General features: G+C 39.4%; 1 protein-coding gene across 8 annotated transcripts in view; it reads left to right on the top strand.

Annotated features, from left to right (window-relative positions):
- SRRM1 (serine and arginine repetitive matrix 1) overlaps positions 1–21588 on the top strand; it is a 30531-nt gene extending 8943 nt beyond the window's left edge. For 4 of the 8 annotated variants that reach the window (XM_078073624.1, XM_036088981.2, XM_036088990.2 and 1 more), the window contains 12 exons: positions 126–320; positions 607–726; positions 2586–2860; positions 7804–7884; positions 8408–8494; positions 10255–10399; positions 10791–10832; positions 14461–14571; positions 16712–17176; positions 17756–17951; positions 19843–20052; positions 20562–21588. In XM_078073624.1, the coding sequence (XP_077929750.1) occupies positions 126–320; positions 607–726; positions 2586–2860; positions 7804–7884; positions 8408–8494; positions 10255–10399; positions 10791–10832; positions 14461–14571; positions 16712–17176; positions 17756–17951; positions 19843–20052; positions 20562–20666 (2032 nt within the window). In that variant the 3' untranslated portion in view covers positions 20667–21588. The remainder of the gene's footprint in view (positions 1–125; positions 321–606; positions 727–2585; positions 2861–7803; positions 7885–8407; positions 8495–10254; positions 10400–10790; positions 10833–14460; positions 14572–16711; positions 17177–17755; positions 17952–19842; positions 20053–20561) is intronic. The other 4 variants (XM_036088985.2, XM_036088983.2, XM_036088982.2 and 1 more) reach the window with 4 other exon arrangements.
- Positions 21589–24474: the final 2886 nt, after the last annotated feature.

The following is a 24474-nucleotide window of genomic DNA, read 5'->3' as shown; positions in this document are numbered from 1 at the left end:
TGGAGCTAAGAGGTCTTCATGGATTTTGAAAACATTTTAGAGAAAAATAACCTTATTACATCATTGTATTATGACTTAGGAGTCTGAGCTACAGAAGGGAAAAAATAAGCTTTTTGTTTCTACAGTGACATCCTGAAGGTTCCCAAACCTGAACCTGTACCAGAGCCTAAAGAACCTTCTCCAGAGAAAAATTCCAAAAAAGAAAAGGAGAAGGAGAAGACCCGACCAAGATCACGGTCACGTTCCAAATCAAGATCCCGGACACGGTCTCGCTCTCCTTCTCATACTCGACCTAGACGGCGTCATAGATCCCGATCAAGGTGAGCTGTGGCTTCAAGATCTATGTAGTTCTTGAGTTTTACATGTTACTCTCTGGGTAGAATTAGATAATTTCAGAGCAGTAGAGAGCATTTAGTACAAATGCTACTCTTTGGACTTACAGAGAGAATTTGAGGACACTTTCTGTGCACCATAAAAATCTCTACATAAATGGAAAATTGTATGCCTTGAAGTCCATTTTTAAAATATAGCTGTTGAGAAAACTGTGGCAAGGAATTCATTCCTTGCTCTTGTTTATTCAGGCCCTAATTCTGTTTGTTATGGCAGATCATACTCACCTAGAAGGAGGCCAAGTCCGAGAAGGCGACCATCTCCTCGAAGAAGAACCCCACCAAGACGAATGCCGCCTCCACCCAGGCATAGAAGGAGTAGATCTCCAGTGAGACGGTGAGGGCTTTCTTTTTTCTTGTTTTTTTTTCCTTTCCTTTCCTGTCCTTTTTTTCTTTTTCTTCTTTAATTTGGAAGTGTCAGTACTTGAAAGTGCACCACATTTGCTTTAGGCTAATGTTTGAATTAGTGTCCCCCTGGAATAAAGACCTCGTGAGTGATAAGTAGGTGATGGCCTTCTAAGGAGCCTCTCGTTTGAGGTTTAATTGCAATGAAAAGCAGTGCTCGTGCAGTGTTGGGGGGAAGACAAATTGACCATTTTACTGATACTTCGTGTTAACTTACCCTTTTAGATCCCAAGATCTCCTAGGGATAAGGGAATTTGCCACCTTCCCTCTTCCTTTGGTTTTTCATTATCACTGGCTTCTGAAAAGCAGATGACCACAGAGCCAGTAAGCTACTTTTACCAATATTAAAATAACCTATTTGCAGTTATATTTTTGTTTTAAATGTTTTTTTTCTCATTATAGAAACGAATGTGTATAAAATTTCAAACAAATAACAAAGGGAAAGTTACCCATAATCCCATTCCATGGATATAGCCATTTTTAGCAGTTTGATGTCTAGGTACTTTTGAAAAGATTAGACACAAAAGTAACCCTGTCAGTACCAATGTTCTTTTCTTAAAAATCATTTTAAAATTGGCATGAGGTTAAAATTTTTGGACCTAATATTTTAACAAAAAGATTGGTGCTAAATCTGCCCAAAGTAGAGGCCTGGTGCACTGGTAGCAGAGTTTAGGGCCTTCTTTACCTCCTTAGAAGGAGCTGTGATTATTGTGCTTCGGATTATACCTAGCACAGAATTTTTTGTGTTTGAGTCTTTGAGATTTTTGCAGGGATATGAATCTACTTGGAAATAGAGAGGGGAGATACCAAACTCCATGATTTTCTGTTTCTGCAGTCAGGGTTTTCAAAGTCCCGTATTTTTTCAAAAGAAAATATTTGGGGAGGGGGTTGTTGTGATAAAATGAACCATTTTTATGACTACTGCTAAAAATGATAGACTTGATGTTACTACTGACAAATGACACTAATGGCATAAATGGTCAGTTGATTTAGGCATCACACTTCTAAAATTGGTTATTCTTTTTTAGGAGAAAAGTAATGCTGGTGCTTTCTAGTACAAGATTAGTGGAAACAGCTATTTCTTATATTGGAGTTTTGCAAACTGTGTTTTAATTGTGCTTACTGAGCCATTTAGCAGTCAAAATATTTTGCAGATTGTGTAAGATTCCCTTTCAGCCAGTTTCTATCTCACACTTAAGGTAGGGTTTCTTTTTTTCAGGTTCTCAGGAATTCTTCCGCCAAAGGTGAATTCTGCAGGTACACATAATTGCAACAAAACTTACCACAAATTTTGCCGCAGAATTCGAGAGGCCCCTGCTTCTAAGTTTATGTAGCTAAATGAATTCCAAACCCAGTTGCACATCTTTTTTTAAAAAGTTGCAACCTAAAGGTTGTTGGACATTTTGCTATCAAGTAGAAAATACTTTGCCACCCAAATTTTGTATGCAAACTCCAAACAGTGATGATTTTCCTAAGGAAGAAAGAGACTGGTTAGTTACCATATTAATACCATATTATAGCACTCAACGTGACATATTTTATAGCTGGAAAGACAACTCAAAGAGAAGCACTTATCAGAATAAGTTATTCATATTTAGTCTCAGAACTAGCTGTTTCCTGTCCTAGGTTGTGGTTTTGTTTCCCATTTTTTTTTTTAAACTTATTATGTGCTTAGCTACATAAACTCAAAAGTTGGATAAAAATAGCTATATTTTTGTGTAAACTGTACATACCTATAAGGTCCCTCTTGACAAATACGCAGTTAATGAATGCAAATACTTTATTCCACAGAAGAAGGCGTTCATCAGCATCCTTGTCTGGAAGTAGCTCATCATCCTCTTCGTCCCGTTCCCGGTCACCGCCAAAGAAGCCTCCTAAGAGGACATCCAGCCCCCCTCGAAAAACTCGTAGGTTATCTCCTTCAGCAAGTCCTCCCAGGCGAAGGCATAGGCCATCACCTCCAGCAACTCCACCGCCAAAAACTCGTCATTCCCCAACACCCCAGCAGTCAAACCGTACGAGAAAAAGTCGTGTTTCTGTCTCTCCAGGGAGAACTTCAGGTAAAGGTAAAAATCAGACGCATAAAAATAATGTTTGTTCTTCATTTGACTCCAAAGTCCCCAGTCAGTTGTTGCTGCCCCTGCTGCCCCTCCCCCTTCAGGGTGTGAAGTAGCTGGGTAAAATTTTGTATGTGATATTCTTTGTAAATTTGCTTATCACCTTTTCTTTTCTGCTCTAAGTTCTTAGGGTTTGTTGCAGTAGAGTTTGCATGTAAATGTGTTTTGTTTTTAGCATTTGCCCTCTGGCATCAAGTAGGTGGAGAAATACATTACCAGCCATGGGCTGGGTTGGGGTAACTTACCAAAGTTTGTGTTGTCATGATAAGGGATCATTTTATTACTATGAAGACTGGTTAACTTTTTTCCCCTGAAGATTTTTTTGTTTGATATCTTATTTGAGGACTTCATATTGTTTTAATTCTTTCTTGGCCACATTGTGCTCTTTAGGGAAGAACATGGTGTCCTCTTAAAAGCTGATTTGTTTATTAATTTAGGCTCTAGGCAGGGTTCTTCTGAGTGTTGTCCTTGGTTTATTCTGCAGATTGATTTCTGAGGAATTTATGATCTGTGATCCTGCCAGGCAAGTAGAATGCTCTGTTAGTCTGAGTGAAGGTTGTGGTGTATTGGGGTCTGTTCCTTTAGCATAAATACACAAGGAGAAAAGCAGTAGGATCTGTTTGCTTTGGGCCTCTGGTGTTTAGGGCTGAGATGATAGCCTGAAGGGTGAGTAGTGGGGGAGGGGAAATCCTAAAAGCTACTATAGTAATTGGTTTTTGAGAAGCAGTCCGTAAGTTGATTTATACTGGGCTTGCTCTGATCACATCTAAATTTTTAGGTTAGAAAAAGAAAATGGGGATGGGCAAAATTTTGACTGTTTATTGAGGTATAGACAAGCCATCAGAGTGACGGGACTGGCAGATAATGCTGATCTGTAAAGAGTAATGTGTAGATTATTTTCTGAATTTTAACAGATTAGTTTGGTGACTATATAATTTTATATGTGGTCATTTTTGTTACATTGGCTCTTTATACCTAGACAGACAGCTGGATGAGAATAGACACATTTGGGTCTTCCAAGTTCAGACTTAATTTAAGTATGGGAGGGGGCCTTAGGGTCACTTATTTTCATAACCTCATGTCCCATATTACCTTTTGTTCAAAATTAGGACAATTTCAGTAGTTTCCAGCCACCTTGTCCAAATCTGATGCCCATTGTCCTAACCAGTTTTTTTCTTTTTCTGTGAAGTGTTTGTATTTTTGAATATTTTTTTTCCCTTCATCTGGAGCCAGAAAGCTCTCTAGTGAAAAAATATTACCCACCTTTTATTTTACAAAAACACATCAAGTTAGGATTTTTCTATTTACATTATAGCCAAAGAGTAATAAAAGTATCTGAACGGGAGGACTGAATCTTTGTTAAAATAGGTTGCTAAGAATTAACTTTTTTCAGAGTCTACCTAGGAACCAACCTCTTGTGTTCTGATACACTGTCAAGGGGAGTGGGCCACTGCTTTCAAAAAAAAAAAAAAAAAATTAAAGCAGATATGCGCATAGAGAAATAAGTCATGGTGGAAGACAAAGAACTAGTTATATTCCTATGGATTCTGGGACAGGTTTTCCATGTCCAAACAAAACATAGCCAAAGAGGACGCACGGTAGGCAACATGGTCAGAGACAGCCTTGTGTCTGCTGAAGCTGAATTTGGCTCTAACTACTTGGAAATAACATTTTATAGTAAAATGATCCTAGTCTGTGTGATGAAATTTCAGAGGTAGAACAGACTTTAGAGATTGTTATCAAGAAACCGGTTCTCAGGTTAAGTGATTTGGTCAAGGTCAACCAGCCAGGACTAAAATTTGGGTTCTCATTTCCCAGTAGAAAAATGTATACTTTGCCCAACTTTCCTATCCCAGAATGTTGTTTTAATGGCTAGAGGTGGGAGATGGAGGGCAGGGTGAAGTTCTTTAGTTTCTATACCTGGTGATGTGATTTCTGAAATTCCTTTTTATGATACTCCATGGCTAATAAGATCAGTGATACCATTGAAGTGTAATAGATTTTACTTACATATTTCATGTAGTAGTTACCAGTCAGGACTTTTTAATATTGGGCAAATAGAGTAGGAAGGATTCAGGGAAAGTATTTGAGGGAATTTAGAGGTAAATTGGAGTATACTGTACATTCTTATCTGAAAGGATCTTCAGGAAGCATTTTGTAATCAGTGGCGTGTCAGTTAAATTGGGATTATCTTAGTACATAAAGTAGTGCTTTGAAATCAGTGGGATATTTAATGAAATATGTTTACAGAGGATTTATACCTATTGTAATTTTAGGATGAGATCAGTTTAACCCTATAAATTGTATTCTGTAGACAATGATGATTTCACCAATTCTGGTAACAGTGACTTATCTTTACATGGGATCGTTTGGACAAGTCTAGGAGATTAATAATTAATAGGACTACTGAAGTAAATTTAAAATTTTGGTTTTTCATTTGACTTAGAAGATTTCTGACTTTATGCTAGAATGATTTTGCCCCTTGAATACTAAAAATAAAACATTAACATAATAAACTATAAAATCTCATCTAGATAAACACATCCAGATGAAACATTAACTCTGTTAGTACTACGATTCAATCATATTTAAACCAGCCTGGGGTATATAATAGATACTTGTTCTAATGGTATGAGTATTTTGACAGTAGACTTTAGCTAAGCCATTCATGAGAGATTGGATCAGGATAAAATTGTAATTATGTATTTCTGTGGGGGAAAAATGTGTATATTCTAGTTCAGTTGTGTTTATTCAGTTGGCATTTGTCAACTGTCTTGCAGACATAGCCAAATTTTTAATGTGTCTTTGAGGAAAATTCATTCTGACATTCAGTTTGCTTCCAAACACAAATTTTGGAACCCAGTTCTCTTAGGTGGTAACTTGAACATGTGGGGTTTATAGATAACTGGATGCCTTTACTAACATTTCAAGAATTGAAGATTAACTGACACTTTAAAGTGGAGAATACTGACCCAGAAAAATAGCCTCAAATCCTTAAAAGTTTAAAAGCATTTGTATTTTATTTCTTTGAATTTGTTAAAATACAAGTTTTAAATGCACTTTTGCTGCCATGTTTCACAATAACTAATTAGGTTTTAACCGTTTTTTTACCGAATCCAGTGTTTTGTTGAAAACGCTTACTTATTAGGTAGAATCATTAATAAAATGCAGGTCATTTAAAAAGTATCGTGGTTTAAAAAAGGGGAGGGGTGCACTTGGGTGGCTCAGTCAGTTAAGCACCCGACTCGATTTTGGCTCAGGTCATGATCTCAGGGTTGTGAGATCAAGCCCTACATTGGGCTCTCTGCTCAGCAGGGAGTCTGCTTGTGATTCTCTCTCCCTCTGCTCCACCCCTCCTTGCTTGCTCTCATTCACTCTCTCAAATAAATCTTAAAAAAAAAAAAAGTATTGTAAATTCTTCAGTTTGACTACTTTAGCAAAGATGAGATTTCTGTTTCAGATCACTAGCTCTCTTAGTTACTGCCCCTTAGAATAAGGCTTTACAGAATTCTGAGTATGAGTGTGTTAAAAGAAATGTATCTACATTCTGGGTAAACATCCCATAGTAATTGCTTTAATCAAACAAAAAAGATAAATAAGGACCCTCAGGGGATCATATTGTCTTCAAATTGAGTTCTTAGCAGCATGGTCTCAAATGATGTTTCAGGTTAATCTGTGGTAAGATCGGTGGTTATATCTGTATATACTTTTGATTTTAGTTGAAATAGTGGATGGATATTATCAATTGAGCTGGTTAATTGGAAATTAAAGCTGTGCTCTAGAAATAGTCTTGGGTTCAGATCCTAGTCACTTTAATTATCTTATGTGACTTCAGTTGAAGTTACTTCTTTTTAAGCCTCAGATTTCTCCTCCTGTAAAATGGGGGTTAATACTAGCGACAGTGCTTAGCACTGCTTAATAATACAGCAAGCATACAAAAGACAGTTGCCATAATTTTCCATGCAACTTGGAAAAGAGAAGTTGGATAATTCAGAAGGTACTCACAGCTCTCCTACTACCTTAGGTGTATTTCAGAGCTTCTGCCCCTTCCACCCCCCCCTCCTTTTAAGCTTTGGAAAGAATCCTTCAGCCTTAGTATTTATTTTTTGTATTACGAGGATTTACTTTTTTATGGGTAGTTTAAATCTCTCATGTTATTATGAAGGTTGTATTGGTACATAAAGAATCTTTAGTCTCCTGGTGGCTCATTCCTCTTCTCTAAAACAAATCTCTTTCTCTGAAGATTTCATCAGATCTATTTCTTTTTTTTTTTTTTTAAGATTTTATTCATTTATTCATGAGAGACAGAGAGAGAGGCAGAGGCAGAGGGAGAAGCAGGCTCCCCGCAGAGCAGGGAGCCTGATGTGGGACTCGATCCCAGGACCCTGGAATCATGATCTGAGCCGAAGGTAGACGCTTTACCGACTGAGCCACCCAGGCGGCCCTCATCAGATCTATTTCTTAACCATTTATCAGTTTTATAACTTTTCTGAACCCAGGTATAGTTGGGTGCTTGGAAATTCTTGTGCTGATGATGTCTCCGTAGTTGAGTGTATGTGTTTTTAGGTTGTGGGATTAAGCACCCAGAGCTTTACTGAGTTGAATGTTACGTATATCTTCTACACGAAGCTTTTGCTGCAAAACAGCAACTCCCAGTTTCTCTTAACTGGCATTTCTCTTGGGAGAATCTTCAGATTCAAAAATCATTATAGCGCTTTTCAAGGCTTTCACCAAACATTTAATTTATTATTAAATTATTTATTATTTAATTATCAAATTCTTTATAAGGATAGTGACACCTGTTGTACTGTTAAGACAGTGTCTTGTGTGGCTTTGTTTGTTGTTGTTTTGTTTTGCTTTCCCACATATGTATTTTTTTTCCTTCTTTTTAGTGACAAAACATAAAGGTACTGAGAAAAGAGAGTCCCCTTCACCAGCACCTAAGCCTAGAAAAGTAGAGTTATCTGAGTCGGGTAAGTTTTCGTGTGTTTTTTTGTTAAGCTGGATTAGATTTTTTGGCACATTTCATCATCCCCTCTGGTTAAAGATAATTACAGGATATGACTTAGTGATTAAGAGCTATGGCTCTGAAGTTGAGACCAATCTGGTTTGAATCCCCAGCTTCACTACTTAACTGTTTTTTGTTTATGTTTAATTACTTCATTTATCTGACCCTCACTACTTTCATCTGAAATGCAGATAACAGTACTGTCCTTCAGGTTTTTTATGATTAACTGAAATAATGCCTATAAAGTCCTTAGCGCTTAGCGTGACCTATAGTAAATAAATTTGGATTACATTTGGTGAACATAGTCTAAAATCAGCATTTAAATTCGCATTTTAAAGCTTTTTGTAAGAAAAAATATATATATATATATAGTTGTATTGCTTGACCCAATGAGATAGAGGTTTAAGAGACCATTTTCCAATTCAAGTATGTTACGTTTTCTGTGTGCATAACTAAAGAAGCACTTTCTAAATGCATCCATCTTTCAGAAGAAGATAAAGGTGGCAAAATGGCCGCGGCAGATTCTGTGCAGCAGAGACGTCAGTACAGGCGACAGAACCAGCAGTCTTCATCTGGTACGGATACGGAGCCAGCTGTTTTCTGTCTATATCCTCATGAAAAATACTCCAAGTACAAATCTCCATCCTTGTAGTGAGCGTACATGGGAGAAATATGTGCCTGCATAGAAATCTGTTCAAGGGGAGGAAGTATTACTTTTGGTTTTTGGTGTTAAGTCCTTTCTTAAAACTTAATTTTCTTTTAAATAGTTAATAGATCTTTACAGTACAATAGTAAAACAGACAGGTATAAAATTTGGAAAAGTATAATTCTTCTCCCAATCCCTAGTCTTACTCCTGGAAGCTTTTCTTCAGAATTTTTCTGTGCTGTCTATAAGGATCTTTGGTTTAAAAGGGCAAAAAAACCCCAAAAAACAAAAAACCTGCATAAGCTCAAACTGTATGTTGCCTCCCTTTTTAACTTATTATATCTAGATATCTTTCCCTGTTCTTAGATCTAATTTAATAGCCAGAACCTTTAATTGTAATAATTAATACACTGTAATTTATTGAGCCAGTCACCTGCTTGGACATTTAGGTTGTTTCTGGGTTTTGTGTACTTTATATCTGTAAAAGAATAAATATTTATTTAATTACTAATAATTAATTTTATTAGCTTTGGGTATTTGTGACCGAGTTTAGGTGTGCTACCTTTGCTTTTCATTTACGGGATAGAGATCAAAGCACCCCACAGCGGCATTAAGTCCATTAAAAGCCCATCGAGCTTTTGCAGCTCTTTAAACATGAAGTTAGGGCGCCTGGGTGGCCCATTCGTTAAGCGTCTGCCTTCGGCTCGGGTCATGATCCCAGAGTCCTGGGATCGAGTCCCACATCGGGCTCCCTGCTCAGCAGGAAGCCTGCTTCTCCCTCTCCCACTCCCACTGCTTGTGTTCCTGCTCTGGCTGTCTCTGTCTCTGTCAAATAAATAAATAAAATCTTTGAAAAAAAAAATGAAGTTAAATCATAGGAAGGCTTAAAAATGCATATACGTCTTGGGTGTTTTTGTTACTTGGGACTTCGTTTTATTTTCTTCTTTTTTTAAGAGAGGTGGAGAGAGAGAAAGCATGGGGGAGAGGAGAGGGAGAGACTCTTAAGTAGGCTCCATTCCAAGGGCGGAGCCCGACACAGGGCTTGATCTCAAGACCCTGAGATGATGACCTGGGTCGAAATTAAGAGTCGGATACTTAACCGACCAAGCCACACAGGTGCCCTGGGACTTTGTTTTGATATTTGGGAACAGTTATTAGTTATTTTAAGTTAAGGAAACCATGTGCAAACAAATGAAGTTTTTCTTTTTGCAGTCCCAGACATTTGCTACCAGGCGTGTAGGAAAGGCTTGTCACATACATTGTTCTTATTTGTGTGATAAATGCTAGGGACGTGGAAAGAAGTTTTTCAGACCCTAATAGGACTTCCAGTAGTTTTAAAAGTGCTTAGAGTAACAAGCCTCAAGTACTTACTTGAGATGCTTTTTGTGCTTAATTTGGAAAATCACTAGATTCTTAAGGGACACTTGTATCCTATTGGAGTGTGCCTTGGGAATGATTTATATAACTTCATTATATAATAATGATGTATATTTATGATTGGTTTTTAAGTCACTGACTATATATTGATAATAACCTTTGTTCAGGACTGATGGCTTATATACATGCTTGCTTGCATAAGTGGGCTTAACTTGCTAATTTGGACACTCCCATCTGCTTAGATTCAGAAAATATGGGTAGACTCTTTTAAGCACAGATGTAACGTAATTTTTGTTTATTGTGTAATTATAGATTCTGGCTCCTCTTCTTCCTCAGAAGATGAGCGACCCAAGAGGTCCCATGTGAAGAATGGTGAGGTAGGCAGGCGGCGGAGACATTCCCCTTCCCGGAGTGCCTCTCCATCACCTCGAAAGCGCCAGAAAGAGACTTCCCCTCGGTAATGTCTTTTCTTTCAGTAGTCTTCACTGGTGTTCTGTAGTTGTGATGAAACTTCTAATAAGGGATGGGCTACAGGCTTATTTTAGAAATTGGTTAATTCCTTCATTTCAGGGACTCACACAGAAGGAGATGGTCAGATTTGGGGGGTTTGGGGACATTTTCTTTGCTTTATTTGGTGGTTATCACTATTAGTGAGATCTTGGTAAGTTTTGTTTGTACCACCATGTCTATGTCTGCATGACTAGATCAGTGAAACCATAGCATTAACTTCTGAACATCTTGGAACATCAAAAAGAAAAAGACATCGCCATTAGTGATACTTAACTCCATTGAAGTAAATAATTTGGTGAATGGAATTCCTGACCTTTGTTTTTCTCCACTGCTCTCAGGATGCAAATGGGAAAGCGATGGCAATCGCCAGGGACTAAAAGGTTGGTTAGCCACTACTTCGTACCTGAGGCTACATGTCAGGGTGTAGTGACGGGATTGCTACTTAGGGGACCTGCTCCCATCCCTGTGTAGACAGTGGGGATGGCTGTGAGAAGTTCTGAGTTCTAGTGGATTATATTTCTTTGCACATCAAATTAATGACAGAACTTGTACACAGTGTTCATTTTAGAGTACCATTTGAGCTTAGATTTTTGTTCAGTTATAGTACGTGGATATTTTCCAAGCAATAGGGTAATAATAGCTCCTTAGATTTAGTGGGGAGGGCCTATGTGGTGGCTTTCAGGAAAGCAAGGAAAACTTGGGAAAGACTTTAAAAAAGATTAAAGATGAACATGAGGCTCTGGCCGTGTTCAGTGTCCTCTGCAGTAGGAAGGTAGGTTGCATATCTTCACTGAACCTTTTTGATCAGGTGTCTGTGACTATAAAAACTGTAACATTTTAGAGTTTAATCACAAATAGAAATCTGTAATTCAGGCCTATGTCATAAGTGAGAAAAAAGGCTCAGAAGTAGTAAAATGAGTCTCTTAGGGTATAAAGGGACAAAGCCTGATCTTAGACCTGTGCTGTTGACATTATACCATTATATTGTCTTCATTAGTCTTCTCCTTTTTGGGGGGGGGGGGGCGGTTCTTAGCTGCTGCTAAATTTCTGAGTATCCTTCATGAAACTATCACATTGTCCTCTTTAGCTCACTTTTTGAAGTTGTGTTGTTTTAGGTAGTCTCACTGATTAATAAGAGTTCTGTTGGAAAGATTCTTTGGAACCTAGTCAGCAGTGTTTGTGATGGAGCAAAGTTGTGTATTTGTGTTGTGGAACACTTGACAGTAAAAACCTTTTAAAAGAAAGATAAATTTAGGTGCCAAATCATTCCGTTTCCAACTATAATATCCCTGACTTCTGGGAAATTGCTAGTACAACAGCTAAAAAGTTGCTTTACAAAATCAGGTTAGTGGTAAGATTCCTTCCCCCTCCTACACCCTCCCCTTATGGAACTACTTTCTTTTTGGAAATGATTTATCAACACTTATGTTCACTACCCTGCTCCAGGGTATTTTTGTTTATCCTCTTTAAAAAGGCCTGCAGTTTTAATGATGTTAGAAATTGCTGTCAGGTGTCTAGGATTTAGAGAGGGAGAAAGAATTATTTGGAACGATGTTTCAGTATTATATTTTTAAAAGGGGACGGACAGCCTGGTTTGGGTTACTTCATATGTAAACTTTAAACTTTGAACAGGTAATATTTTCCATGCTTTGAAACACTTGTCTTTGGGTATCGAACACTCTTTAACTTTAAAGGGTAAAAGGCGTATTGATCATAGTGAAAAGAAGTTATCACAAAAAAATTAAAAAGGTAGTTGTCACATCTATAGCTTCTGCTAGTGAAGTGGTTGTTCGGAGAGGTCGCTGCAGAGATAGCACGCTGGCTCCTTCTGATAAAACTTGGCGTTTCTACATACTTGAGGGCTACATCACATATTGAGGCTTACTGAAATCGGTTCTCACACAACTTGAAGGGGATCTTCACTACTCAACAATTTCTACACAGTTGAAAGCTTAGCTTGGCATTATTCAGAATAACTAGAAAACACTTAGTTGTTAGATTAAGCAGATGAAATACATTAAGCATTCAGAATTTTGAATAATACAGTGAACAAACTTGACCTCTTAGAAATATATTGAACCTGGACTTTATGTCACATTTTTTAAAACACATATGGAAAAATTGAAATAGATTGATCTCAAATTAGTTTTTTGTTTTAACCCTTGAAATGTGTGCCCTCTCAGCTCAGGTAGAAATTCTGTAGCCTTCAGATCATGGAGCCATGTGGTGTCAGTACTCCAGTTTTAAGTGATTATCAGATTTTTCTAGCAGTTCCTTAAGTTAATGCAAGTTTGGTTATGGTTTTACTTATTCTTTTTGGTTATTTTCTCACATAGAAGCAGGACATTGAGGGTCATCACTGCAAGGGACCTTTTGGCTACACTCAGCCTTTTGTTTTACCATTGAAGATGAGGCACAAAATAAATATCTCAGGTCATTAGTCTATCATAATAGGTTCTAATCTGAGTCCAGTTTTTTAGTTACTGATTAGATTTTACAAACTGAAATTGGGAGAATATTTTTAAAAAGAAGCCACATAATCAACCAGTAATAGCCTCTTATGTGATTGTATTTACTGATAACATAGAGAGTTCTGCTTTGTATCACTTCATCCTCTTAGTTTGCACTTCTAAACTCTTTTTGCTTCTTTTTAAGTCAAAACCCCAGTGTCTTTTCCTATTTGAAATCTTGAGTCAATACTGTGGTTATCCTCTCTGGGTCCTGTAATTCTCAGATTATACCCTGCTAATAAAATGGCTTCTCCTTTACTGTATTTTCTTACAGTTAGTAGTTCCTCTCTACATTTCATTTTGTCCAAAGCTTATCTGTCTTTGTAGATTGCTTCTTGTAGTTTATTGTTTTAAATCTGTTCTAGTGAAGTCTTAGTCCCCACAAGGCATAAACAAATTGGAATTGAAAATTAAATAATGAAAATAATTATTAAATTTAATAATGAATTTCAGGATTTTCTCTGTTCTGTTAGTAACAGAGCTCTCCTTAGTTTTAAAGGGGGAATCAAGACTAGTAAACTTTAGAAAATATTTCCAGGTTCATAGGAAGCCTCAATCCTATGCTGGTCAAGAAACTGAAAACTATATAGTATGTGATTACTTTGTATATGTGCAAACTTAGCCAGAAGGTGGCAAACTGGCTTGGTGTATATTTTAATATATCTCTTGGGAAACTGCTGTGAGTTAGTCCAGTTGATATAATTGTATTTTTTATGTGTGCATTTGTGTTGGTTAAGTGTGTAACAGATCAGAATTAGGGTTTTGTATAATTGTCTATATTTCACCCATGTTGCTCCCAGTCATAGCTTTAGTGCTCAACTTTTAATCCTTTGTTTTTGGGTTAGTGTTTTTAGTTAGTAGTAAGCAACTCTTGAATAGTGAAAATACATTTTTAAAAATTGAGAACTTGGAACAGTGACACCCACATTTGGGGCCTTAAGCCTATGGTGACTATTAAAATTTTAAACTTACGAATTAGAACATGGAAAGTTTTCTGAGTATTAAAACAGTTGTTCCTAATAAGGAATCAGAATCACCTGGAGAGCCTTTTCAGCATATACCAGCTAGACCATAGTCCGGACCTGGTAAACAAACTCAGATTAGCTTCCTAAGTAATTGTGATGTGCATTCAGATTAAAAAACAATGTCATAAGGCAGTGTTTCCAGACTTTTTTCACCCTGTGTCATGTTAAGAATTTCTGTATCATGACCCAGACTCTGCATATTTATATACTGAAACAAAAATTTTACAAAACAAAATTTACCATTCCCACAACCACAAGTAAATATATTTTGATTTTCTAAATGCTGGTTCTTAGTCAGAGTCTTGACTAATGGTCTTGGCAGGTGGTTTGAAAAACATTGCACTGAGGGATAGAGGGAACAGTTGGCTGCACTTCGGGTTAACGATGATTGAAACTATGTCATCTGGATCACTTAATTATAACTGCTAACTCCAAATCACCTGTAATTTTTTTTTTTCTTTTTGGTGATTTAGTGGTAGACGGAGGAGGAGTCCCTCCCCACCACCTACCAGAAGGCGACGTTCTCCTTCTCCTGCCCCTCCTCCTCGTAGGCGCAGGTCCCCCACTCCACCACCACGACGAAGGTATTTTATTAGATATTTTATTAGATATGTTAGTGGGAGCTAATTGAAGCAACTTTATGATCAGAATATCTTAATAGAGTGGCATTGCTCAGCCATTTACAGAACACCACATATTATATGATTCTGTTAATATGAAAAGTCCAGAACACCCAGATCTATAGAGATAAAAGTAGATTTGTGGTGCCTAGGGTAGGGTGGGAATGGGTAGTGTTGTAATGGTTACACGACTGAATATACTTAAAACATTGAAATGTACCCTTTAAAATTTATGGTATGTGAATCACATGTCAATAAAGATGTTAAATTAAAAGGGGAAGTCTAGTGATTACAAAGGGAAAAATACTAACTTTACAGTGGAGAATTCCAGCACATACCTCCATAACTAAGGAATCAAGCTAACAGTCAGTAGTACATACTGGCATTCTATAATTCCCAGATACCTTATCCTGGTATCCTTATCAATTATACAGAACCTCAGTCTGATTTATTAGGAAATACCAGACAAACCCAAATTGAAGGTTATTCTACAAGGTAACTAATACTCTTTAAAAATGGCAATCCTGGGCGGCTGAGTCAGTTGGGCATCTGTCTTTGGCTCAGGTCATGATCCCATGCTCCTGGGATTGAGCCCCACATTGGGATCCCTGCTTGGCGGGGAGTCTGCTTCTCCCTCTACTGTCCCCCCTCCCTCTGCTGTGCTTCTTTCTCTGAAATAAATAAAATCTTCAAGATAAATAAATAAAAATGGCAGTCATGAAAGACAAAGGAATAGTCACACATTGGCAGGAACTAAGGACACATGATAACTAAATATAATGTAGAATTGTGATTTTTGGGGAAAAAAGAGACATTAGTGGGAAACCGGGTTTGTAATTTAGTTAATACTAAGTGCTGTGGCTAATTTCATAGTTTTGATCATTTTTGTTATGCTGTCGGGAGCTGTTAAGTGGCAAATTTCTACTATTTTTATAGCTCTTCTGTAAATCGAAAGTGATTTCAGAATAAAAGGGGAGAAAATTTGTAAGGACATTGCTCAAATACATTACCAAACAGTATTGAATGCCTATTATATGCTTATTTATATAGTTAATCTGTAGTCCTTGGGATGATCTTGCTCAGTAGGTGGTATTGTTCCCATTTTTCAGGTGAGGAAATGGAGGTGCACACCTTGTTGTCCAAAAAGTAGCCTATTGTAAAGCTGATTCTAGGCAGGAAAATATTTTGAGCTTAAGGTCTGAACATTTCAGAAGCAAATTAAGCAGTTGGAACTGAATGTCATATTCAAGTCGAATTTCTAAGAGGCAGTTAAGATTATATAGGACTTAAGTATTAAGTGGAAGGCCAGCTTGGACTTCTACAGGGATGCATTCTGCCTAGTAGGTAGACTTCCACTGAAAAGTGGTTTTTTGAGATGCAAAATCCAAGTCTCTCCTTGGAACGGTTGAGTAGGTGTAGAGATACCTTTTAAAACGTGTGCAAGTGAACTCTTGCCAAGTCCAAATGTCAGTCAAGAGAGCACCACATAGGAGAGCTCTTTTTTTTTTTTTTGAAGATTTTATTTATTTGAGAGAACATGAACAGGGGCGGGGTGGGGGCAAGAAGCAGACTCCCTGCTGAGCAGGGAGCCCCACATGGGGCTTGATCCCAGGACCCTGAGATCATGACCTGAGCCGAAGGCAGAACACTTAACTGACTGAGCTACCCAGCTGCCCCCAGGAGAGCTTTTTAAAGCACAGACTTCCTAAACTCCACTACGGGCAGCTAAATGTAGCTGCCTAGCTTGTACATAATGATAGTGGGTGTTCACAATTTATGCAAGATTCTCTTCTCAGAAAAACCCATTAAATTGGTTCCATGTGGATTATGTTAAATGACTTTTGACAAACTTGAATTCATTCTGGAAACTTCAAATTTCTCCATTAAGCAGAATGTCCTGTTTTCTAATCATCTAGGGTAAACAGAGCCACTAAGTGATTTCTTTTCCTTTAAATGAGGATAAAGGCATAGCATTTCCAGTTAAAAATGTACTGTCTTTGCCTGGTGCTTAACTACAGTATTGTCATAACTTCTGGTTAGTTTTCTGTGCATTCTGTTGCCTTACTGTTTTGGACCTTTCAGCTTAATGGTTTATTTTTCCTAGGACTCCTTCTCCTCCCCCCCGCCGGCGCTCACCTTCCCCAAGAAGATACTCTCCTCCGATACAGAGGAGATACTCTCCTTCTCCACCTCCAAAGAGAAGAACGGCTTCTCCCCCTCCCCCTCCTAAACGAAGGGCATCACCATCTCCACCACCAAAGCGTCGGGTCTCCCATTCTCCACCTCCCAAACAAAGAAGCTCCCCAGTCACCAAGAGACGTTCGCCTTCATTATCATCAAAGCATAGGAAAGGGTCTTCCCCGAGCCGGTCTACCCGGGAGCCCCGGTCACCACAACCAAACAAAAGGCATTCGCCCTCACCACGGCCTCGAGCTCCTCAAACCTCCTCAAGTCCTCCACCTGTTCGAAGAGGAGCATCATCATCACCCCAAAGAAGGCAGTCCCCTTCTCCAAGTACTAGGCCCATTAGGAGAGTCTCCAGGACTCCGGAACCCAAAAAGACAAAAAAGTAAAAATATTTTATGCTTTCTTGGCTAGGAACACTAACTTGCATAGTTCTTTATGTTTGGAAGCTCCCCCCCCCCCTTTCACTGAGAAATTACAGAAAAGAATAAGCTGGGAATACAGGCTTTTAAGGCAGCTTAAAGGTACTATTCACAGATCCATTTTCTGTTTTCAGAATAGTTCCTTATGCCATAAACTAAATGCCATAGGACTTTATACTTGGTTCTTAGGGGTATCAGGTTTATTGGGGGATGTGCTTCCAAAACTGAACTCTGAAGTAATGCATAGAACATTTCCTGCATGTCTATGTAAGACTGATAAAAGCCATTTTAAATACAAGGAACTGGCATTATTAATTTCATACCGGAAGAAGTGTTAACAGAACGGATAGAGGATTATGGGGCTTAAACTCTTCAGGAGACTTAGACGATAAAAATTTGATGTGTGTGTGTTTGTAGAATCGACTAAGTGGTAAAATATTTAAAGTTTGTGACCTGGTTATATAATGGTGGTTGGTTATTTTCTCTTACGAAAGACCTTTGCTCTTGGATACTGAATTGTTTTTTTCTTTCCCTGTTTCTAGGGCTGCCTCACCAAGTCCTCAGTCTATAAGGAGGGTCTCGTCCTCCCGATCTGTCTCAGGATCTCCTGAGCCAGCAGCTAAAAAACCCCCAGCACCTCAGTCTCCTGTTCAGTCCCAGTCCCCCTCTACCAACTGGTCACCAGCGGTACCGGTGAAAAAGGCTAAAAGCCCCACACCAAGCCCATCTCCGGCGAGGGTATGTGTTTGCCCTGTTCTGGACACCCTTTATAATTGTATGTGGTCACTTGGAAGCAAAGACAAGCTTTTGGTTTTTTATGTGGCTCAGAGCAGCATTATGTTCTGTAGTTCAGCTGGCCTTCAAGGAAGCATGAAATTAAGGGGGGGGGTGGTTGCACCACAGTCCATGCTTCATATCCAATCACCCGCTAATTGACATCACATCTAATATTGTTAAATTCTGTAATCTTGGTGGTTAAAATTGGCCTATATAGAAAATCTAGAATAACAGGAAAGAAAAAGTTACCCATGGTTCTATTATCTAGGGGAAAAATAGTATTTTCTGCTGTTTTCTATAGCATTTGACATATTTGGGGACACTTGGGGATCACAAAATAAAACTTTGAAAATTAGATATGTGTGTTAGTACGATTCCATTTTTATAAAGGAAAAAAATACCACAAAGCCGGTACCAAATAGTAACAGTGCTTATATGTTAGAAGGGGAAAGGATGAGTAATCTAAAATTTTCCTTATGTGTAGTGCCCTTTTTCCCCACAGTAGAAATACATTATTTCTATAATAAATGAACCTTGCAGCCTGTGAAATACTAGCTGAAGTGGAAAGTACGGTATTGTCTCATATAGTCTTATCTCTGGCAAGCCACATAAATAACACTTGTTTTTTACCTTGTCAAGTTTAAATGTCATTAGGATATTAAAGTATTGGGAGTTTAAACTGTATTTTCCCCTCTGTGAGTCATTAATCTGATCTTGAACAGGTTTCTTTATTGTATAAAGTTAATGGTTAGGGTCCATCTCATAGTAGGTTTGCCTAAATTTTACAAACTAACTGAATGGATTGAGGAATTTAAGTAACTGCTTAGAAATCTGAAATGTGAAATTTGAGGATTACTGATGGGATTCACTTGCAGCAGAACTTGCCCTTTGCATAATTTTGGTATAAACAATCGGACCCTTGAACAGCATGGAGCAGGGCCACATAGATGTGGAGGTCTTTTGATGAATACGGCACAGCACTGTAAATGTGTTTTCTCCTCCTTATACTTTGCTTAGTAACATACTTTTTATAACATCCAAAATCTGTGTTCATTGAGTGTTACGTTACCCATAAGGCTTCTGGTCTATGTAGGCTGTTAGTAGTTAATTTTGGGGAGAGTCAAAAGTTATATGCAGATTTTCAACTGCACGGGGAGGTGGTGCCTCTAAGCCCCACGTTGTTCAAGGTCAACCGTATTATGCATTAAGGAGCAAACTCCCTCCATTCTAGAGCTAGAGAAGTCCTACAGTGGCTGGAGATGTGGCATTCACACAAGCATGTGTTTAGAATAATAGCTGTACTTATTGAAAGCCTGCTTCCTATTAGGCTAGTATTGTGGGTGGTTTACAGGTAGACCCGTTTACTCTGTCGGGGATTGCTGTACCCATTTTATTTAGGTTGACAGAAGGGGCTCAGAAGAAGTCCACCGATTCGTCTGAGGTCACATGGTGAATGGGTTCAGGAGCCAGAATTCACCTCAGGCCTAGCTGAGTTCAAAGATTTTTTCTTTCTTTTGCACGTGCTGCTTTCCGTACGTTTGGAGGTGGCTCTGGATCCTGGACACCCACCTGACTGGCAGCTTGTGGTTGGGAAACATGGCTTTATATGTGCCGTTAGTTGGGCAAAATCCATTCTGACTCGTAGAATCTGTGAAGAGCATCTTTGCTCGCAGTGTGGTTTTCGGCTCAACATACTTTTCTTGGCAGGGATTGCCCTTGGGCCTTTTTCTCCCCCGAAGCCTTAGGAAATCCTGAGATTTGTCCATTTAGTTATTCCTTTGAGAAAATAAAATGTTTAGTTGGACAGCATTTTAGTCTGATTGATTTTATTGTGATTTTTCTGGATTTCTAGAACTCAGACCCAGAAGGAGGTGGAAAGAAAAAGAAGAAAAAGAAGGACAAGAAACACAAAAAGGATAAGAAGCACAAGAAGCACAAAAAACACAAGAAGGAAAAGGCCGTGGCGGCAGCCGCCGCAGCAGCAGTCCCCCCCGCGGCCCCCGCTGCGCCCGCGGCCTCGTCGGCCCAGGAGGAGGCGGAGGCAGAGCCCGAGCCTAAGAAGGTACGTATGCCTTGCACTTCCTGCAGTTCGCTAAGTCGTTGGACGTGGAGGAGGAGCTGCAGATTTTTTTATAGTAATGGCTACTTGGCTGTTAGCTCTCTCCTGATCTGTCATCATTCTTGATGATCTGCCAAGAACGGGAATTTGCCAAGAGTAAGGAGAAGAATGTGAATGGCTGCCAAAAGCTTAATGTAGATTTTTAAGAATAACTTCTTTGAGATATAATTAACATGCCATTCACCTATTGCAAGTATGTGATCCAGGGGCACCTGGCTGGCTCAGTAGGGCCTGCACCTGTTGATCTCAAGGTTGTGAGTTTGAGCCCTGCATTGGGTGTAGAGATTACTTAAAGATAAAATTTTTTAAAAAAGGAAAGAAAGTATGTGATTGAGGGGTTTTTAGTGTATTCATAGAGTTGTGCGGCTGCCGCCATGATGTGGTTCTGTCCTGCGCCCTACACCTGTTCGCCAGTGTCTCAGGACTCACCAGTGTGACCCCTCTGGTTTTAGGAGACCGAAAGCGAGCCCGAAGACAACCTCGACGACTTAGAAAAGCACCTGCGCGAAAAGGCGCTGAGGTCGATGCGGAAGGCTCAAGTGTCCCCACAGTCTTAGGCGGGAATGTGTGTCACGATGTACATTTTATTTGGTTTGTACGCAATTCAATTTCAAAATTGCTAAAATGTGTTTGAGCTTTAGACTATAACATTTGTTGTAATAATTGCTAGGTTGAAGTTCACCATGTAAAAAAAAAAAAGGGCATGGATTTACATTGCAAAAGGTGTCCACAGTGTATTAGTGACATTCTTTCATTGACAGCTGACATAAATTCATTTAGAGTGAAATATTTTAAGCCAAAAAAAAAATCCCCTTTTTAAAAAAGGGGGTTTCAATATTGTTGGCATTCTTATGGTTTCTTTAAAGGCCTTGGCTATTCCCAGAGGTTTTCTTTCTTTTCATTTTTTTTTTATTTCTCATTTGAGTCTTAGCACCCATTTAAGTTATGATGCTTCCAACCTTGTATGGTTTGCAAGCTTGCCCAGAAATAAGACCACTGTTGAACTACCACAGAAGTATAAATGAATATTTTAATGCCACAATCTTTCCTGTTGCCTGTGGAGTCTCTGCTGAAATGAATCAGGATTTGAGCTCTAGGACGAGACGGAAAATGAAAGCATGTTGTTTGCCAGGACACTGTGGGTTTATATTGATGTGTAACAAGTTGATTTGGAACACTGGAATTTCATTCTATTCTGTTGCGTTTTTTTTGTAAAGGCAATTAACTAGTCCCAGGAAGGATCCTTCAGTTATATAAAAGTTTGTTTTATGAAATGTCATGGCTCCATTCATAATTTTGTCTTGTTCTTCCAATTGGTATATACAACCTTCAGAGCTCTCATATTTGGAAGGCTGGAAGGGCCCAGACTTTGAAATAGTGTCTTTGTTTTCACTGTTTTTGTTTTTTGTTTTTTTTTTTTTTAAACTAAAGCTATATAAAGCTTGTGGATTAAACAGAATAAATTTCTAAATTTAAAAACGTTGGCCACTCACTTTTACTTAACCGTCTCAATACTGCGGGAACCCACCCTCCCACCCCCCACCCCCCACCCCGAAATCTTACATTTAAACCTAATGTTTTTACCCCCGTGGCACCTTTGACACAGGTTTGGGCAAGGAAAATAAATGATGGTGAAATTATTCTCCCGTCTTTATTTTAATAATGAATGTGATAAGTGCTATGAAGGGAGAGTGTATGGTGCGATTGGAACATATATGACAGACAAGGCAAAGTCAACCAGGCACTTCACGCAGAGCAGTATCTGTACGGCCTGAGAGGCAGAAGGAGCCTGGCACGTTCCAGGAAGTGAAGGAAGGAAGGCTAAGGAATGACTGGGGCAACCTCCCTCTTAGGTTGTGCGTGTTTAATGACAAGTCATTTTTGCACTTAAGATTTAGCAAAGCAAAGTGACTTGAGGAAACTTGGAGTTGGTTTGTAGAAGGTAAAATAGCAACATGAGAAGTTAAGTGTAGGGATGCCTGGGTGGCTCAGTCGGTGAAGCGTCTGCCTTCGGCTCAGGTCAAGATCCCAGGGTCCTGGGATCAAGTCCCGCATCGGGCTCCCTGCTCGGCGGGGAGCCTGCTTCTCCCTCTGCCTGCCGCTCCCCCTGCTTGTGCTCACTCACTCTCTCTGATTTAAAAAAAAAAGTTAAAAGGGAATATTTGACACCATGAATCTAAGCTGAGCAGGGTGACACATGGGCAGTTGATGGGATTATAATTTCTGGCATTTAAAACCAAAAGAAAATGTCTACACATTTTAAGACTTAGTGGGACAGTTTTTACCTGAGGGACATGGACACAAAGGGGCTGTTTTTTTTATAGGTAGGTTTTTAGAGTGATTTGTAAGGAGGCAAAACTTAAATGCAGCTGCTTCTATAAGTGAATTAAAGTAGTCTGATCGAAAACTGCATCTTACCTGCGTGCCGTGACGAAAGTCTTCAGATTTTCCACATGACTTTGTGATTTTAGCATTCTGTGATTTAGGAAAAGCACAGAATATCCAGTTTCTAAGATGGTTGTTGATGACTTATCCCTTTCAGTGTGAGCAAACCAGTGAACATCACTGGGGTCCTTGTACCTATCTAGCCTGCCATTCGTTCATTCACTGCATTTGTTCACTCATCCTATTCCTTCAGTATGCTTTCATTCCTCTGCTTGACGAACTGCCCGTTAAGGTTAGCAATAGTCCCTGTTTTGCCAGTCTGAATGATCAATTGTTGATCCTTTACCGGTCCTTGGCTGGATTTGGCTCAGTCGTTCACTCCTTTGTTCAAACACTTTCTTCACTTGGGTTCTAGGAGACAACGCTGGAACCTTCCAGATGCAACACTGATTTTCCTCCTATCTCACCAGCTGGTCCTTTTATATCTACTGGCTCCTTTCAAACACAAAGTGATGGAGTTTGTCTTTGTCCTTGGTGGCTTTCTCTGCATTTAATCCCTACTTCCTTGACTTTAAATGTCATCATTTTGTTGACTTGTCAAGTTTCTCTGTAGTCTAAACTTAACCCTGACCTATCCAGCTCTCTACCCAGCTACTTGATAACTCAGTTTGGATATCTAAAAGAGATACCGAATTGAACATACCCAAAATAGAATTTTTAAATGCCGTCTTCTGACCTTATCCCCATCTTATTTCAGTCCCTGTCATCCTCATTGGCTCCACATTGGGTTACTGTCCGCAGTATTGTCCGCTCTCCAGCACTGAGGCGCAAAGGCCATTCCATTCCCAGTGGCCTGAGCCAGAGCATGGCACTGCCCAAAGCCCTCCAATAGCCTTCTGCCTCAGTAAAATCCAGATTTTTTACTGTGGCCTGCAAGACCTGACAGCACTGGGTTGAATCTGCTCTGGCAACCTCATCACGACCCTTCAACCGGCTCACGCCATACCTGCTGCCTTGTTCCTCCTTTGACCCACCAAAGCTGATTTCTCTTGCAGGACTTTCGTTCCCACTGTTCCCTCATCCCGGAAGACACCGCCCCCGATCTTGTGGCTTGTTTCCTTACTTGATTTCCTCAGGCAGTCTTCCTGAACTCCCTCTTCTCTGTTTTCACGTAGAGCAGTTATTAGTACCTGAAATGGTACATTTTTGGTCCCCAGGAACTTGGTCTTGTTCATGGCTGTGTCGCCAGCGTCTGATACGTAGCAGAAGCGCAAATATTTGATGAATGAATTTAATTGACTTGTCTCTGTACTTGCCAAGTGCTACTAGATAGGGTTTGAGGTAAAGAAAATGAATAAAGGGCCGCCTGGGTGGTTCATTCAGTTGAGCTTCTGACCCTTGGTTTCGGCTCAGGTCATGATCTCAGGGTCATGGGATCAAGCCCCGCATCAGGTGCTCGGCGGGGAGCCCGGTTGGGATTCTCTCCCTCCCTTTCCCTCTGCTCTCCCTCTCTCTTAAAAAAAAAAAAGAAAAGGGGCGCCTGGGTGGCTCAGTCGGTTAAGCGTCTGCCTTCGGCTCAGGTCGTGATCCCAGGGTCCTGGGATCGAGCCCCACATCGGTCTCCCTGCTCGGTGGGAAGCCTGCTTCTCCCTCTCCCACTTCCCCTGCTTGTGTTCTCTCTCTCACTGTGTCTCTCTCTGTCGAATAAATAAATAAAATCTTTAAAAAAAAAAAAAGAAAAGACAATGATTGCTGCCCTTGAGTATTTGCCTACTAGGAATATATGCAAACAACAATTTGCAGTGGACAGAACACTGGGTGGACTGGGGTTTCTACCATAGCTTTCTGTGTAACCTTGATCAAGTTAACACTTGAGCTAAGTGCTGCCATTTCCTCTTCTGAATGAGGGAAATAATGCTGGAATCCACTTCAGAGTGCTTTCAAGATTTTTTTTTAATGTATTAATTGATATCATTCAAT

This window comes from Halichoerus grypus, chromosome 5 (assembly GCF_964656455.1).
Source record: "Halichoerus grypus chromosome 5, mHalGry1.hap1.1, whole genome shotgun sequence".
Classification (NCBI taxonomy): Eukaryota; Metazoa; Chordata; class Mammalia; order Carnivora; family Phocidae; genus Halichoerus; species Halichoerus grypus.
Note: the sequence above shows the minus strand (reverse complement) of the source record. Positions and strands in the feature narration are given on the sequence as shown.